This window comes from Leptonychotes weddellii, chromosome 6, assembly GCF_054177405.1.
Source record: "Leptonychotes weddellii isolate Sample4059 chromosome 6, ASM5417740v2, whole genome shotgun sequence".
NCBI lineage: Eukaryota > Metazoa > Chordata > Mammalia > Carnivora > Phocidae > Leptonychotes > Leptonychotes weddellii.
In genome coordinates, this window is record NC_138374.1 from 36720059 (window position 1) to 36739222 (window position 19164).

Here is a 19164-nt window from a genome sequence, read left to right on the forward strand (position 1 = left end):
ATGAACAAATATTTATTGACCTAACTATTTGCCAGGCACTTTGGATACACCTATAAATTAAACAAACTGAAGCCCATACCCAGGATGTGAGAGGAGGAGTGTAGATAATAAAGATAAACATAATAAATATGTAAATTATAAATAACAAAAGTTTTTATTGTGTAATGCATACTACATTATTATAATATAGTATAATGTATTAATATAATATTACCATGAATAAGTAAATTACATATTATGTAAGTGCCATTGCAAGAAAAAATTTGAGCAGAGAAAGAATGAAGAGTGCTAGGGTGGAGGAAGGAAGCAATCTGCAATTTTAATTTGGGTGGCAGAGCTGGCCTCCTTGAGAAGGTGACAATTGGGCAGACTTGAAAGAGGGAGGCAGATATCTGAGGGAAAAGCATTTCAAGCAAAGGGAACAGCCAATGCAAAAGGCCCTAAGGTGGGAGTATGTCCAGCATGTTCAGGAAACAGCAAGGAAGCCTGTATTACTACCTTGATACCAAAGCTACACAAAGAAAAAAAAAAAGAAAACTACAGACAATATCCCTAATGAATATACATGCAAAAATCCTCAACAACATACTAGCAAACCAAATCTAACAGCATATTTAAAGAATTACACACTATGATCAAGTGGGGTTTATCCCAAGAATACAAGGGTATGAATGATTCAACATAAGAAAATCAGTCAAGGTAATACACTATATTAGAAGACAAAGGGAAGAAAACAAAGGATTGTCTCAACTGATGCAGAAAAAGTATTTGACAATATTGAATACCCTTTCATGATAAAAATAGTCAGAAAACTACAAATTGATAGGAACTTTCTCAACATGATAGAAGGCATTTATAAAAAGACCACAGCTAACATATGCAATGATAAAAGCTGGTCCTCAAATTCATATGGAATTGCAAGGAACTCTAAATAGCCAAAACAATATTTAAAATGAAGAACAAAGTTGGACTACTCCCACTTCTTGAGTTCAAAACTTACTACAATGCTACAGTAATCAAAACAGTGTGGTACTGGCTCGAGGACAGACACATAGTCCAGTGGACTAGAATTGAGAGTCCTCCACAAGAATGCTAAGATCATTCAGTGGGGAAAGAACAGAGTCATCAGTACATGGTGCTGAGAGAAGTGCATAGCCACATGCAAAAGAATGAAGTTGAACCCTGGCCTCACACCATATAATGGATCAATAACCTAAACATAAGAGCTAAAACTTTTAGGGAGAAACACAGAGGTAAATCTTCATGACCTAGGATTTGGCAATGGATTCTTACATGACACCAAAAGCATGAGCAACAAAAGAAAAAATAGATGAAATAGATTTCATCAAAATGAAAAGCTTTTATGCATCAAAGGACATTATTAAAAGTGTGAAAGAACAGCCTACAGAATGGGAGAAAACATTTGCAAATCATATATCTGATAAGTGTCTATTATCCATAATATACAAAGAAATTATAAAATGAGCAAAGGATCTGAATAGATATGTCTCCAAAGAAGATATACAAATGGCCAATGAGCACATGAAGATGCTCAACATCATTAGCCATTAGAGAAATGCAAACCAAAACCACAATGAAATTCCACTTCCCACTCACTAGGATGGCTATAATTTTTTTAATGGAAAACAAGTATTGGTGAGCATCTGGAGAAATTGGAATCCTCATACATTGCTGGTAAATATAAAACTTGTTCAGCTACCATGCAAGACTGTTTGGTGGTTCCTCAAAAAATTAAACATAGAATTATCATTTGATCCAGTAATTCCACTCTTATATATTTACACAAAAGAACTGCAAATACTCAAATGCATTTACACACATGTTCACAGCAGCACTATTTACAATAGCCAAAATGTGGAAACAAGCCAAATGTCCCTCAGGAGATGAATGGATAAACAAATCGTGGTGTACACCTACAATGGAATGACATTCACACATAACAAAGGAATGAAGTACTGATATATGTTACAATGGGAATAAACTTTGAAAACATGTTAAGTGAAAGAAGCCAGACACAAAAGAGGGCATATCATATGATTCTATTTATATGAAATATCCAGAATAGGTAAATCCAAAGAGACAGAAAAATTGGTGTTTGCACAGGGGTTGGCTGAAGGAATGGGAATATATATAGGATTTTTCTGGAATATTTTGGAACTAGACAGAGGTGGTGTTTTACACATCATGAATGTACTAAATGCCACTGAGTTGTCTGCTTTAAAATTGTTAATTTCATGTTATGTGAATTTCACTTTAATGAAAAAAATAAGACGTTTAAAAAATGTTTTTCAGGAAAAGATGCCCAGGACCTGGGGCAGAAGTTCTTAAAGTTTAATGTGCTTAAAAATAACAAGAGGAGGGCGCCTGGGTGGCTCAGTTGGTTAAGCGACTGCCTTCGGCTCAGGTCATGATCCTGGAGTCCCGGGATCGAGTCGGGCTCCCTGCTCAGCAGGGAGCCTGCTTCTGCCTCTGACCCTCCCCCCTCTCATGTGCTCTCTCTCTCTCATTCTCTCTGTCTCAAATAAATAAATAAAATCTTTAAAAAAAAAAAAAATAACAAGAGGAGCTTTAAAAAACAAAAAACAAAAACAAAAACAGATCCCTAAACTCCAACCCCAATGATTGTGATTCAGGAAATCTGGTTTACGAGACTGTATTTTATCACCTTCACAACTGATTCTGATGCAGGCAGGTGGGCTATAGGCCACACTTGAAGAAGCATTGCTCTGAGGTGTGAATCCCAAGAGCAGGAATGAGGGTAGGGGTTCTGAATGCCAAGGAGGGCAGACAGTGGTATCCCACATGATCTAGTGTTCCTGGATGGCTCACATCTTGCAAAAGACCTGTGCATGTAACTGAAAGTTATAATACAAAATTATATACATGATTATCTGTATCTATCAAGGCCCAGAGGTGAGGACAGGGCAAGAGGGCTGCTTGGTTGAGTTTTACAAAGAGTGATGTCATTTCTTTTGAAGAACCCAGAGGCCTGCAGGGGGATTAGAACCAGTGGGACCACATCACATCACATCATATCACATCACATCACATCACACAGAGCCCAAGCTTGGCTATCCCCAGCCCCCAGCCCCATGACCACAGCAGTAGCACATGGTAAAGGATGGTGCTCAGGTCCGGGGATTTTTCCTGATTAGCTGTGGGAGTCAGACTATCCCTCATCCAAATTCTCCGGGCAGGATGAAGCTACTCTATCTCTTCTTACTACAGCTGGTGGATTCCTGAGTGATTCATCAGACAATTAAAAGGAATACGATCTCATTTTGGCAGTCTGCACAGGCTACTGCAGATAGCCACAACCTTCTCCCAAACCAGATCTTCTACCAGGGCTTCCCTGTCAGGGCCTGGGCCAGCCACTCTTCCCCCACGCTCACCCCATTAGTTACCAAGGCCAGGAGTTATGTCCTAAATAGGTCTCAAAAGGTTCTCCTGCCAGCAGCCTGCTGTCTGGATGCAGGCCATTGCCATCGCTGTGGGGACAGACCTCCAGCTCCTGCCTTCCTCCCCCTCCCCATGCTCATTTCTATGCACCTCTCCCCCTTCACACTCACATAACACACACACACACTCACACATTCATATTTGTACACATAACCACATGCACACATTCATACTCACTCACACTCTTACACTCACACATACACACACCAGAGTGGCCTCTGCAACGTATCTGCCTGCTCCCTACAGAATAACATCCCGTCTCCTGCCAGCCCGAGGGCCATTCGTGCCTGGACCCCCTTCCACGCTCACGTCTCAGCACCGCCCTCAAAGTGTGGCTTTGAGTCTCTGTAATCCCTGCCAAGGCCCTGAGCTTTCCTCACTCAGCATGGCTGATTTGGGGTCTTTCAGGCCTGGGAACGCCTTCTCCAACCCCTCCCAATCCAGGCACCTGTCTCTCATCGTGGCTTAGCTCAGGGATCTCCTCACCCAGGAAGGCCCCACAGAAGCCCTCTCCCAGGCTGTGTCAGGTGCGCTGCTCCGTTCCCCCTTAATTTCTGAGGCTGCCCTGGATGGCATCCCCCACACAGGTGTAAGGATCCGCTCACATTTCTGGTTCTCCCACACCCAGGTGTAGGGCTGGGGCAGGGGTCATTTGGCCCTTCCCCCAAGTACTCACCAGTGCCTGGCCCCGAGTGCCAGGCACCAGCGCTGGCATTCCCTGCGTGCTTACTGAAGTCTGCACTCGCATTCTCCGGACTAGATGTCTCTGCCAGGAAGGGAGCCAGAGAGATGCAGGCAGGAGCAGGCTTCGGAAGGAGGAGCCGCGCCACCGCTGTCCAGGAGCCACGTGAGGGACGCGCTAGGGCAGCCATCCTGCAGCAGTGGGGGGACGGGCTCTGCACCAGGCCTCACGGCAGCTCTAACAGTCAGCCCTCCCAATCTCAAAAGCCACGACAAGAGGGGCACCTGGGTGGCTCAGTTGGTTAAGCATCTGCCTTCGGTTCAGGTCATGATCCCAGGGTCCTGGGATCCAGCCCCCCTGCTCACTGAGGAGCCTGCTTCTCCCTTTGCTCCACCCCCTGCTCATGCGCACGCGCACATGCTCCCTCCCTCTCTCTCTCTCTCACAAAGAAATAAAATCTTAAAAAAAAAAAAGCGACAAGAAACCATAGTCCTCCCTTATCTGCCGGGATGCCTAAAACTTCAGAGAGTACCAAACCCTGTATATCCTGTTTTTTTTCCCTATGCATACATACCTATGAGAAAGTTTAATTCGTAAATTAGGCACAGTAAGAGATTAATAGCAACTAATAATAAATAGACAAATTCTAACAATATGTCGTAATAAAAGTTACATGAATTTGGTCTCTCTGTCTCTCCAAATATCTTCTTGGACTGTACTCACCCTTCTTGTGACGGAGGTGACAAAACACCAAGAGATGGAGTGACGTGGATGACGCAGGCATGTGACGCCGCGTTAGGCTACTATTGGCCTGCTGACGATTCATCAGAAGGAGGATCCCCTCCTTCCAGACCATGGTTGGCTGCCAGAAGCGAAACTGCCAAAAATGAAACCTCAGACGGCGGTCGCAGCCGACTAATGCACTGCGATTTAAGAGAAAGCTCCCTGCAAAGCCGCAGCTCCACAGAAGGGAGGACAGGCTTTGGGCAGATGCTTCCTGCCCAGCTGGGTTCTCACACCTGAGATGCACACCCAACACCCAATGTACTCACATGCACTTGCACACACACAAGTACCCACTCACGTGTGCATGCGCACGCACACACCACACTGTGGCCTGACCCACTCCTCGCTCCACCTTCACCTCCAGGCCCTCACTGTGGATCGGCTGGCCAAGAAGGATGACATCCATCTCAGGTAACAGGACCTGGTAAATACCAGAGAAGGTCCTCATATGATTATCACGACCGCAGCTACCATTTATTGAACTCCATTGAATGACATTTGGGGGGGGGTGTGCAGTTTGAGTGTGGGGTGTGTGTGTGTGTGTGTAGAGGGGTGTGAGAGATGTGGTGTGTGGGTGTTCTGTGTGGTGTATGTATGTGTGGTATGTCTGTGTGTTTGTGTAAAGGTCTATGGGGGATGTGGTGTAGGGGTGTTCGGTATGGTGTGTGTCTGTGTGGTATGTGGTATGGGTGTGCTGTGGGGGGGGGTGTACATTTCATTGAGATTATGTATTCTGTATCTTGGACATTGCATATGTATTTGGGCAATTCCCTAATATATAACTTCCATTTTGTGAACAAGGTTACTTAAATCATAGTTGTTATAAGAATTAATGCTTGTGGAGAACTCAGCACAGCATCTGGCACACAAGTACTTGGGAGACAACAACTGTGATCACAATGACTAGCACCATTCTCATCTCCAACCCTCACCTCAAAACAAGGTGGATACTTTAATTACCACTGTCCTCAAATCAGGAAAGAGAGATAAAGCAACAGGCCCAAGGAACATGGCCACTAAGGCATAGAGCATTTGGCCCGAGTCCAAGGCCCACAGCCTCTACCCCCTCCTCCCTGGAGAGCAAGGCCCACTTTGCACAGACCAGGCTGACTTGTCCAAGAAGATGCCAAGTGTTCATGGTAGGTGAGGTTGAGCACCCTGTCCCCCATTCCTAGCCCACCGCCCTGCCTTTATTCCCCAGATTCTCTCATGAGAGGCTAGGGTTTCACTGATTCTCTAACCATTAGGAAAGGTCGAGGGTGATGTATTTCTTTTAATGAGGAAAAAATTGCTCTATTTATGAAATCTGAGTCTTATACATTTAAAAATTACTCATCGTGAAACCAAGATGACATCTGACACAGGATTCATCTGTAAAGAATTCAGGCTGATGCCATCTATAGGTTAGAGACCAGCTTTAAACTGTAAACTATTGTGTCAGAACTTTTGGAAAATCATCACCATTATTGTGGGAGTTTCCAGAAGAAGCAGGAAGAACACACACACACACACACACACAGGTTTTGAAAATAGACCTGGGATCAGAATCCAATTCTATTGTTTACTTACTGTGTGACTTTGGCCATGCTACTTATCCTTTCTTAGCCTTGGTTTCTTTATTAGTAAAGTTCTAGGATTGGGAGGGAATTAAATGAATAGAAGTGTTTAGTGCTTAGCTCCCAGAGACGTTTGAAAAATGACTATTGCTTCTCATCACTCAATCCACTTACTCATGTCTTCTGGTGCTGACAACTATTTCCCTGCCCTCTAAGAGCTGGTAGAATAAGGCTCAATGCTGAGCTACCAAGTTGACCTGCATGCTCTCCAGGTGGCCAGGGTAGAGGCCTCCTCAAGGATGCCCTCCCCCAGGACAGAAAGATCAGGGAGCCTCAGAAAGGGAATTCTCCCCAAGATAAAGCAAGAGGAGAAGGGCCTGCAATCTGGTCAAGGCCTGGCTCACAAAGTGCAGCTCACTGCAGTGAGAAATGTCACAATCTTGAGAAAGAAGAGCAAAGCAGGAGGCATCATGCTCCCTGATTTCAAATGGTATTACAAAAGATAGAGTAATCAAAATAGTACAGCATTGGCATAAGATACATAGATTAATGGAACAGAATAGAGATACCATATCAACCCACATATATGTGGTCAATTAATTTATGACAAAGGAGCCAAGACTATATAGTGAGGAAAGGACAGTCTTTTCAATGAATGGTGTTGAGAAAAAACTAGACAGCCACACACAAAAGGATGAAACCAGACCACTGCCTTACACCATACACAAAAATGAACCCAAAATGGATTAAAGACTTGATATGAACATAAGACCTGAAGCCATAAAGCTCATAGAAGAAAACATAGGTGGTAATCTCCTTGACATTGGTCTTGGCAATGATTTTATGGATTTGACACAAAAAGTAAAAACAACAAAAGCAAAAATGAACCAGTAGAACTACATCAAATTAAAAACCTTCCGTACAGCAAAGGAAACCATCAGTGAAATGAAAAGGCAACCTACAGAATGGGAGAAAATATTTGCAAATTGCATGTATGATAAAGGGTCAATACCCAAAATATATAAAGAACTCATACAACTCAATACCAAAAAAATCCAATCAAAAATGGGCAGAATGGGGCGCCTGGGTGGCTCAGTTGGTTAAGCATCTGCCTTTGGCTCAGGTCATGATCCCAGTGTCCTGGGATAAAGCCCCGCATTGGGCTCCTTGCTCAGCAGGAGCCTGCTTCTCCCTCTCCTTCTGCCTTCTGCTCCCCCTGCTTGTGCGTTCTCTCTCTCCTCTGGTGTCAAATAATAAAATCTTTTAAAAAAATGGTCAGAACATCTGAAAAGACATCTTTCCAAAGAAGATATATGGGTGATAAAAAGGTTTTCTACATCACTAATCATTCAGGAAATGCAAATCAAAACCACAATGAGCCCCCACCACAACACCTGTTAGAATGGCTATCATCAAAAAGATAAGAAATAACAAGTGTTGGTGACGAACACTCATGCACTGTCAGTGGGAATGTAAATTGGTAGAGCCATTATGGAAAACAATATGAAGATTCCTCGAAAAATTAAAAATAGAGCTACCATATGATCCAGCAATTCTGAGTATTTATCTGAAGAGAATGAAAACACCAACTTAAAAAAATACATGCACCCCTATGTTTATTGCAGCATTCTTTATAATAGCCAAGATACAGAAACAAACTAAGTGACCATTGATGAATGAATGGATGAAGATGTGGTATATATACACAATGGACTATTATTCAGCCATAAAAAAAGAAGGAAACCTTGTCATTTGTGACAACATGGATGGACCTTGAGGGCATTATGCTAGGTGAAATAGTTCAGAGAAAGGCAAATACCATATGATCTCACTTATATGTGAAATCTAAAAAAAAAGAGATCATAGATACAGAGAATAGATTGGTGGTTGCCAGAAGCAGGGGATAGAGGGTTGGCAAAATAAATGAATGGAGTGAAAAGTTACAAATTTCCAGTTTTAAAATAAATAAGTCATGGGAACATAAGGTAGAGCATGGTGACTACAGTTAATAATACTATATTGTATATGTGAAAGTTGCAAAGAGAATAAATCTTAAAAGCTCTTACCACAAGAAAAAAAATTGTAACTAGTGTGGTGATGAGTGTTAATAACTAGACTTACTGTGGTAATCATTTCCCAATATATACAAATATTGAGGGGTGTCTGGGTGGCTCAGTCAGTTGAGTGTCCAACTCTTGGTTTTGGCTCAGGTCATGACCTCATGGGTTGTGAGATCAAGGCCCACGTCGAGCTCCACACTCAGTGAGGAGTCTGCCTGAGATTCTCTCCCTCTGCTCCTCACCCCACTTGAGGGTTTTCTCTCTCTCTCTCTCAAATAAATAAAGTCTTTAAAATATATATAGATAGATATTGAATCACTATGTTTTATACCTGAAAGTAATATAATGTTATATGTCAATTATACCTTAACAAAAAAATACATGAATAAATGCCTTATTTGATGGATTAGTTAAAATTAGATTTAGATTAGATTGATGGACTAATTAATTTAGCCCCGCATTACAATTAGACTAATTGATGGACTAAAATTAATATTGGGCAACAGTAATATATACATTAGAAAGACAAGTATACATTTAAGAGTTAAATTAAGTGCTTACATATTACATATGTAACACATATGTATTGGAAAGATGTTAAAGATAAATAGCAATAGTAAACAGAGTAAATAGTTAGACATTATGAGGATGACTGTTAAATTATTTTAGGGTAACCACTAGAAGGGTAAACCACTGAAAGACTAACAGAGTATAAGATCCAAATTAGTCAATGGGAAAAATTAAATTTAAAAATTAAAATTCTAATAATTCAAAAGAAGACAAGGAAAAAATCAAAAGAAAAAGTGGGACAATAGAAAATACAAAAGAGCAAAGTAGAAATCACTCCAAACATATTAATAATTATAAAAATGTAAACAAAGCACATGCTTCAGCAACCAAAAAATACCATGCTGGGTTAAATGATAAAGTAAAGTGAAAACAAAACTAGCTCTTTAGTGTTGACAAAAGAAACACCTAAACCATTAGGATCCAGAAAGCTTGAAAGAAAAGACTTTTAAAAAAAAATTCCAGGCACATACTAACTAAAAGAAAGCTGGTGTAGCCTTATTATGATTAAACAACATTGTTTTTATGGCAAAATGTATTATTAGAGATAAAGAAGGTCACCATATAAGGTGAAATTTTTTGATTCCACAAGATGATATAAAAACTGTAAATATGTGTGATTCTAATAGCCTCGAATATAAGGCAAAAATGAACAGAAATTGATAAATCTATCACTATAATGAAAAATATCTAACATAGCCTAGTAACTGATGTGTCAAGCAGATTAAATAATCTGAAAATTTGAAGAAGACAGTAGACAAATTTGATGTAAAGGACAGAAATAGAACATTGAGTGTAACAACTGGAAAACATGCATTCTTTTCAAGCACCGACGGAACACTTATGAAGATTTATCACATTGGAGGCCACAAAGTCAAGTTCAACTAATTTCTAGAGGATTACCATCATACAGTCCATCTTCTCTCATGATGATAAAATTAGAACTCAACAACAATGGAAAATGACCAAAAATACTCTGTAACTTTGGAAATTCACAATTCAAACAAGATTCAAGAATCAAACTATAAGTCACAAAGGAAATTAAAATATTTAGGACTAAATAATATTGAAAGTGCAACATAATGAAACTTGGGTGATACAGCTAAAGTAAAGTGACAGAGAAATTTGCATTTAAAAAGAGAACTGAAAATGAGTCTCCTAATCAATTAAATTAAGGAGAAGAATACCAGAATAAACCCAAAGAAAGTAGAGGACATAATAAGAACAAACAAATGAAAACAGAAATAGAAAATGTATGTAGGAGAGATAGGAAAAGCTGAAAGTTGGCTCATGGGACATGCTGATAAATAAAACTCTGTCAAGAATGCTGGGGTGCTGGGGGGCAGGGGAGAGAAAAGACAAAAACGATCATGTCAGGAGCAAAAAGTTAAAAAGATATTGTGAACAGCCTTATGCCAGTAAATTGAAACTTGGAATGGGAAAATTAACTTGAAAAATTACTAAGAATGATTCAAGAAGAAATATAAATTTATTCTCACAAAAATAAATCTTCTTACAAGAAAACATTGGGCTTATGAGGTTTTACTGGCAAATTCTATCACAAAGCTAAGGAATAGAAACAGTAATCTTTATTTACATAAAGTCTTCCAGAGAATAGAAGAGACAACACTGCCCAACTCGCGTTCTGCTGCTACCATAAACTTGATAGTAAAAATAGTCAAGAAAAGAGTGTGAAAGGCCAAACTTTCTCATGAACAAAAGTCCTTTTAAAAAATTAGCAAATCAAAGCCAGCAATAAATACTTCATGAGCAAGTTGGTGTCTGCGCAAATGCAAGATTAGAGAACCAATTAATTTAGCAAATTAGCTGGAGAAACAAGAACAATAATATGATTATCTGCATAGCTGGAGATTTGGCATCCATCCCCCTCACCACCAACTCCCAACACTGAAGTCTGGCCAATCCAACATCTTTGGATAAAAGTGCACAATGTCTCTCAGAAGGGCATCCTGTGGCGGTAAACGTCAGATGGTGTGGAGAGAGGGGGTAGGCAGGATAATTTATTGCAATATTAATTTGTGTTTGTCATTGCTACCTTAGGGGAATAAAAAAGATAACCCACAATTGCTGTTATGTTCTTTCATTTTCTTCCCCTGCCACTCCAAAGGAAGGAAGGGTGTTCTTTGTGCTCCCTTGCTTTAGTGGAAGTCTGTCTTACAGGAATGGAAGTAAAGCGTGTCTACAAAAGTCTGGGCTCGTGGAGGAGATGGGCCTATGAGGTAAGCAGAGATGATTGTTACGAAGAGTAGAAGCAGCGAGAAAGAAGAGGAGGAACTGGTGATGGGGGAGGACACCATGGTTATCCTGCAAGTCAAAGGACCTCATCACAGCCCCGGCAGTGCAGGGGAAAGGGGGGGCAGTGGGTAAGCTAAGGCTCCCAAAGGCAAGGGCTGCCCGGCACACCAGGGTAGCTGGGCACAGGCACCAAGCCTCCCCAGAGCAGCAGCCAAGATGGCAAAAGAGAAAGGGAGCTTATTGGCAGAGTTCTGCCCTTGGTTTCCAAGATCTGGGAAGCCCCCCGGGTCTTGTGTAACTCAAAAGCATCCTCTAATCACGTATTGACTCAGATTGGTGCTCTGCCAGCTCCCAAGGTAGAGGAGATTGGAGTTGCAGTTAACTTGATTTAAAGGGAAAAAGGTCATGTGACATTTTTGCACCACCACCACCCCACCACCCCAGTTTGTAGGTCTAGGCTTCCGACCCACTGCACATGCACAGGATATTTGGAAGAAAACAGGAGAGAGAAACACACTGATGACCCGATTACAGAAGCAGGCAGCAAAGCTCTACCTCTCCTCCAGGTCTGGCCACTGCTTGAAGTTGCCTTGGGGGTCCCTGCCAGCTTCTTCCTTCTGGGCATTCACAACTGGGTCCTGCCCAGCCCTCAGGGACTCTTTCAGGTCTCTGCGTAGGTGAAGGGTGCCACTGGCCATGCTGTCCAGAAAGCTGAGGATCTGGAGGCAGCTCTGTATCTTGGGTGGGAGTGAGCTGGCAGAGGTAAAGGCCACACTCAGCAAATCAGCAAATGGCCTGGCCTTTGTGTCCTCCCCGGAGTGCAGAGGGGCTCCCTCTTCCTCCTGGGCTCCGAAACAGCCCAGCAAACAGAGGTCCTCGGCCAGCTTCTCAAAAAGCCCGTTCCTCTTGAAGAAGTCACCATTGACAGGGTCCAGGTGCAACGCCGCGGACAAGGCACGGAGGGTGTGCAGGACAAGGTCCAGGGTTTGGCTGGGGGACACCATCCCCCACGTCTGCAGCGGGGGCTCCTGGAGAGACCCCTCCAGGTCAGAGAGCAGGGACAGGAGTCCATTGAAGCCACTGGACACTCTGAAAGCAGCACGGCCTTTGGGGGTCTCCAGGATCCTGAGTAGAGACTGAAACACCAACAGGATAAAAATGAGGAAAGCCCAGGAGGCAGCTTATTAACGCCAAGCTCCAGCACACCCCTGCCAAAGCATCGCACGTGTTCTTCCCTGTTCAAGTTGTGGTAGCAGCGAGTTACCTGAGGGTGATTCTGAAACAGTGGGGTGTCCACCTTGTTCCTCTTCCTTTTAGTTTTAGGTCCCCCCTCAGTGCCTCCTTTCAAATGCCTGCTCTCAAAGTCTATGCTAAGGGATAGGGTTGGTTTCCTGTCCTGGATCTTAACTTCGTTGCATCTCCCTCCAGAGAGCCTCCTTTGACCACTGGCTTGTACTCATCCCAGGCCGAGTGCTCACATAGCCCCCTCTCATTTGTTGAACCAAACTCTCTTCACACCGTCATGAAGTTACTTGAAAATTGTCTCTGTCCTCCACTAGACTGAATCTCTGTGAAATCCGGCAACTCACTGCCATGGAATGTAGCATGCACTTAATAAATATTTGCTGAATGAGTGGGATGAACCATCTCTTTTATTGCAAAGAAGACTCACAGTGAAATCTATATAAAGTAGCTTATCATTATTTATCTCCCTCTCTGTGCAAACATGAGTACCTCTATTAAATGAAGAAAGATGGTAAAATGAATCTAAATATCTGGTTCAAAAATATGAAGGAATCAAAGTAGAGGAGAGAAAGGTTTAATGGAAGGAAACATAACTATAGCTTATAGAATAGACCATGTGCGGAGTTTAGGCTATCATGGTAGCCTATGGTAGAATCTACCTTCTCCAGATCACTGAGATATTACTAGACAAACTTTTATTTCCTTCTAAAATCAAACATTTATTGAGCACTTACAGCACACCATCCATTGAGGACAGTGTGTGCTATACATTAGGTATTTGACAAATGTTTTGGAGGGAGGGAGGGAAGGAAGCAAATAAGGGGGGGAAGGGAGGAAGAGAGGGAGGGCAAGATATGGCCTAACAAATTCTGAATTTGGCTCAAAACCCAGGAAAGTTTGACTTTATAGGAAGTTCCTTAAAAGAAGCATGTAGACTGTTAAAGCAGGTTCTCCAGAAGGGTGATGCTCAGTGAGTGTGAAGTTCATGGTGTAGCAACACTAAGGCTTCTAGACAAACAAGGCCTTTCTCTATGTAGACAGCATCACTGCAGCAGCCTGCCCCTATACCCCACCCAGGGGACTCCGGGGCCAGGACAAGCCTCACACAGATCTGCTACATCTGTGCCTGCCTTGTGTGAGCAGCTCACTCCCAACAGAATATTATTTCTTCCACCAAGTTGGAAACACACTCTAACCTGGAAGTGTGTGTGGTGGTACTTGTCTCTTCCCACCAACTGATATTCTGTGTGAAAGGATGAGCACTGGTATATGGTATAGCATGCATTGCATTGTCCGCGTCTGACCTTGTGCCTGGTCATGTGACTCATGCCTTGGAAAATCAATCAGTCACCTAGACATTGGGAAATCTTGAGTTCTAGGATGTTAAGCCCTCTAAATTTATAGGAGTGCTTTCGGTGGCTCCTAAAACCAGTAGGAGGTTGTTGAAGATAAATGAAATCAATGAAGCTCTGCTGTTTATCACAAGGACACATGACAAAACAAATATGAAAAAGGGAGAATGATCAAAAAACAAACAAATCAAATTACAGGCACTTGTCTGAGCATTGGGTGACCACCAAACTCCCCTCTTATTCAAGAAGCCACCTTCCAATCATCTAATTTGACACCAGATATTGTTCAAAAGGACTCCATCATTCAAAGAGTGTTGAGAGCAGGTATTTTCAAAACAGAGCAACCCAATGAAAGTCCTTCTTAAGACCCATGTCTCGCAGAGGGTCTGTCCCCTGTAATTCCTAGATGGCTCCTTTCTCTTCCTGTTGGGAGGCGGGAGGAGAAAGAAATGGCTGTCCTTAATTGTTGCTTTGTTTAATTTATTAAATTCAGAATCATTATCTAAAATGGGGGTAATCTCATTAGAACTTAGACTGCTCTATTATTTCTTGGGATGGAGTTAATTTCATATTTGCAGAGTCATAAAGTAAAGAGTCCAGAATCCAATTACAAAGGCTTAATTTCATAGCAACTAAAGAGAAACATTTCTATCATAAAGGAAAATAAATACTGTGCTACTTCGGGAAACGATTTGTCAGGAACTGGGGGCCTAGGAGGAGGGTCTCCATTACTGTCATTCAACTTTGCATGATAATGCATCACCAAGGCTTGCGAGTTGGTGGAAGGGAGTAAATTTAATCAGCTGAAGTCAAAGTAATCAGGCTAGGGTTGACACATTTCAAGAAAGGTCAGCATTAAGCACATTTTCTCCTCCTTAACTCAGTTACCATGTCATCGTCTTGGAGTTAGTATTCCTCCAGCTTGAATCTATAAAACGGATGTCTGCTGCAAAGCGCTAACTATGTTAGGACTAACAGGATTTATTTCACATTCTATTATGTGTTATTCCTCATAATTTTCCATGTGTCATGCTGGAAGACTCGTGAGGTAATGTGATTAAGTACAGAGTTGAACAGCTAAATGTATATTAGCAGATCAATCTGAATTTGTGCATAACCCAATCACAGTCCCACTGACAGTGGAGAGGAAATTCATTTGCTTACATTATTCTTTAACTCAATTATCATTTGCCAGGATTAGGTGGTGAAGTTACATGTGCTTGTGTGTTGGTATGGAAGCGCCACATCACTGAATTTTGGAAACAACTGCCCAAAGTTGGGTGTTTCTGAAGGATTTCTCTCCTCCAAAGCAGCTGGCTGACTATCTCAGGGAAGGGAAGTGAGGGTCACACCTGGATATGGATGCATGTCAGAGATGGCAAACCTTGCGGGGGGGAGAGGGCAGAGGGTACTGCCTTTGAGGTCACCTCACTCCATCACTTCCCCCCATCCTACATCTGACTCATTTTGCAGGCACAGTGTTTTGGGCAGCGTACACACTCAACTTCTAAAAAGGGAGATCCAGCCAGAAAGAACTAATTTTCCATCTTTCTAAAGTTTCAATGGATTCCCAAGATGTTTAGAACAAAAGAAGATTCCATCTCAGACTCCAGCAAACACTGGATAGTGACTCACGTGACTCAGTGGTGGGCCAGTCAGGAACAGCCCCATGTCTCCCCACCACCCACTGGAGCAACAACGTGTCTACAGCCCTGGTCCTGGGAGAGCCCTAGCAGCTCCAGGCGCCACCCCCCAACCGCCCAGCAGTAACTTGGCACCCAGCAAGAAGATGGCACATTGAACACAGGGTATGACTTTGTTAAATAAGCTTACACAGTGTTAATCCCTTGATAGCAAGATTCTGAAATGATATTAAATCTGTAAAACACCAGAAAGACTTTACATTGCTAATTCTAGAAATTCAGTCCTATTACCCAAGGGCTGACACTCCAATAAGGTGCCTCTGGGCCACAGAGTAAATAAGGTGAACTTCTCCTGAGCAAAGCAGGGTACTCTATAATGGACACAGAAACACTCGTTCTCTCCAAGTAAAGTAAAGCCAAAACTTTCCTCTCTGTGGATCTGTTTGACTCTCAATATGAGAAACAGATGGGGATTCCAATGATTCACCCACCAGGAAACCAAAGTCCTGACTACTTTGGTCATGCCTTCTCTGTTGCTTATCAGCATAAAACTCGTGTGAATCAGGCTGAAGACAGACATGTGAGAAAAAAATGTAATAACCAGCATGCTAAAGAGGAAAGATCCCTAGATTTTAAGTCACTAGTCTTAGATTCAAGCTCAACTCACAATTTATATTAGACGCTTTCTGGACATGTCCCTGCTGGAACATTAAGACTGGACCATATGAAGCTCAAGTCATCCCGAGCTGTAAATTGCCTTTAATTCTTGATATCTCTCTCCCTTACTCTCCCTCCCATGGCCCTCTCAGTCCCTTTACCTCACATGATCATGGGACTCTAGTTATCTTTCAAAAGATAGTTAACTTTTTGTTTCATGTAAGTCCGGTTTTATTTCATATAAAACTGATTTCTTTGGCTCTATAACTAAACCACTGTTTTGGTTTGGGTCATCTGTGAAATGCATGGTAATTATGGTCATTCTGACCCTTTTGGATCGGCTTCTCGTGACGCTTTGGCCATGCCAAGCACGCAAGCTCAGGCCACGTGATGATGGGAACACACATGTCGGACAATCACATGACCGTGACTGGCTCTGTGGAGAAACAAGTAGGTAAAAGAAACGAAGCGCCATCCTCTAAATGTTAACATGGTTTTGTACAGAAATAGTCATGGCTGAGTAAGCCCACTGGTTTAATTTTTGAAGTCAGAGCAACTCCATATTTTTTTAAAATTCACCGATGATCAAGGGTAGTATGTCACCGAGACACGAGTGTGTGTTGTGCACAGGGCTGTGCTGCATGAGTATGTGAGAGGCCCCTGGGGGGTACTTGCATTTACATCTGCTCTTCTCTTCAACAGGACATAACAAAAGAGAGGGAATTTTAAAATACGTGTTAAGGCCACAAAGACAAAAGGAATGGAAAAGCAAGAACAACAAAATTGTAAGGCAGAAGGGATGGTGGTGAGGGCAGGTGCTATCGCTTTAACTGTGTTATGATTATTTGATGATCCTTAACAATGTTACAAAAACAAAATATACTCATCTTGGTTACCCACAGTGACACCCCAGTTTTACTCCTCCCCTTCTGTCCTCTGTGGCCAGGCCTCTGCCTGCCCCTTACATCCTCGTCCCAGCTCCAACATCCTCCTCTGCAAGCCTTCCTCAACATGCGGGGCAGCACGGGGCTCTCCTACTCCTCTGCTCCCGTGGCTAAGCCTGCGCTCACTACCTTCCAGGGCATGACCACAGTGCATCACAATGATGGCTCTCTTCTTATGAGCCCCAGTCGCTGTGTGTCCCAGGCACTCGGCCCCTAGGGGGTAGACACTCACTAAATGCTGGTCAACTAAACAAGGCAGCTGCTTGGCCACCACTAACTCAGACTCCACTTCCTCAGTTGACAGTGTTGCTGTGAGGTAGCTGCCCAGCCAGACTACCTTTCCTGACACCCCTCGTATCCAAACGAGTTGTGCCCAAAGAAAGTTGGACAGACGCTCACGTGTGCCAGGTGCAGGCCTGCAGAACACCTCGTGCAACTCTTCGTGCTCCTTTCTTTGTCTCCTGGCTGGATGAGATGCCCAGGTGACAGCTGTCCCTGAACGGTGTCTCCCTCCACCACTGATTGAACCGGACAAAGGAAAGAAACTCCCCATGTGTCAGGCTGCTGAGGATGTGGGATTTCTCTGTGATAGCAGCTAGTGCTACCCTACCTGGACAATACAGTGACCGAGGGAATGCCTGCGCAAATGCTGATCACCGGCTACCTGTCCGTGGGAAAGCCCATCACAAAGGAAGCCTTGACATCACCTGCAGAAGATCCAGCTTCAGCTGCAGCTCCCCTTGAGTGGATGAGCACAAAGCGCCCACAATGATGCTCATGTACTCTTCGGCGTTGATGACTGAGAGCTGCTCCAAGATGCTGAGTGAGGCTTCCCGGTACCACTCATCATCCAGGAAGATCTTGATGAAGGGCACCATGCCGTGGTCTTTCAGGACAACTGTGGACCAGACAGACAGTATGGGGCTAGAGCAATGGGGTCTCGGCACCTTAGCTTTAATGACAAGAAAGCTTTCTCTTACAACATCCAAGTTTGTTTTGTTCCCTTCATATGCATGTCCTCTGCCCACTACAAACTCTTTTTTTTTTTTTTCAAAATCCAACCCACTGTTAAAATGAGAAGAGGAAAAGAGAAGCTGAAGCTGTGGAGCAATTAAAAACAAACAAACAAACAAACAAAAACAAGCCAAACCAAAAAAAAAAACAAACCAAACCTGCTTTTTTATTCAATGAAAATTCTGCTTTTGAAATTTTTTTCAAAAAATTTTTCAGTAAATTTTTTTTTTAGAAACCTACCTAATACAAACTTTAACTGGGTAATACCTCTGCCCTTTATTGCCACTTAATACCCTAACCCAGGCCAATGTCAATTCTCTCTCTTTTCTGCCAAAATTCTTACTGAAAACAAACCAGAATTGAAGTTATGAACATACTTAATTCTGAGCTAGTTTCCTGGACTGGGGGGATTAAAGAACTTTGACTAGTGGTATGCTTTTGTTTAAAAGTAATCCTAAGAATTTCTTCTGCAGGATTGATAGTTGGTGTGATCATGTGTGGAAATAAGAACTAGGAAGTAACTGAATCAAGCGGCATGATGTGCATTTGAGCTTGTCGACTCCGTGAGACAGGATCTCTCCACTTATGGGCCAGGCAGCCCTACATGGAAATCACCTTGGAAGCCTGTTTTAAAGTAGATTTCTGGGGTGCCTGGGTGGCTCAGTCAGTTAAGCATCTGACTCTTGATCTCATAAACTTGAGTTCAAGCCCCACACTGGGCTCCATGTGGAGCATGGAGCCTACTTAAAAACAAAAAAAGTAGATTCCTGAGTTCTACCTTGACCTGGTACTAATTAAATCTCTGGGAGTGAACCTAGGAATATGCATTTTAACCAGTACCTCCAGAGAATCTTTTATAGTCTAACAATAGAGACTCTGCATATGAAATAATCATTCACATTTGGTATCGTTGATTTATGAG

The 19164-nt window shown here is 42.6% G+C and overlaps 1 protein-coding gene across 1 annotated transcript in view; it reads right to left on the minus strand.

The window, feature by feature from the left end:
* WDFY4 (WDFY family member 4) overlaps positions 1-19164 on the minus strand; it is a 236720-nt gene that overhangs the window by 196124 nt on the left and 21432 nt on the right. Inside the window, exons 8-9 of the mRNA XM_081823086.1 lie at positions 17936-18379; positions 11943-12523 (exon numbers count right to left, since the gene is read on the minus strand). Of these exons, the coding sequence (XP_081679212.1) occupies positions 11943-12523; positions 17936-18379 (1025 nt within the window). The remainder of the gene's footprint in view (positions 1-11942; positions 12524-17935; positions 18380-19164) is intronic.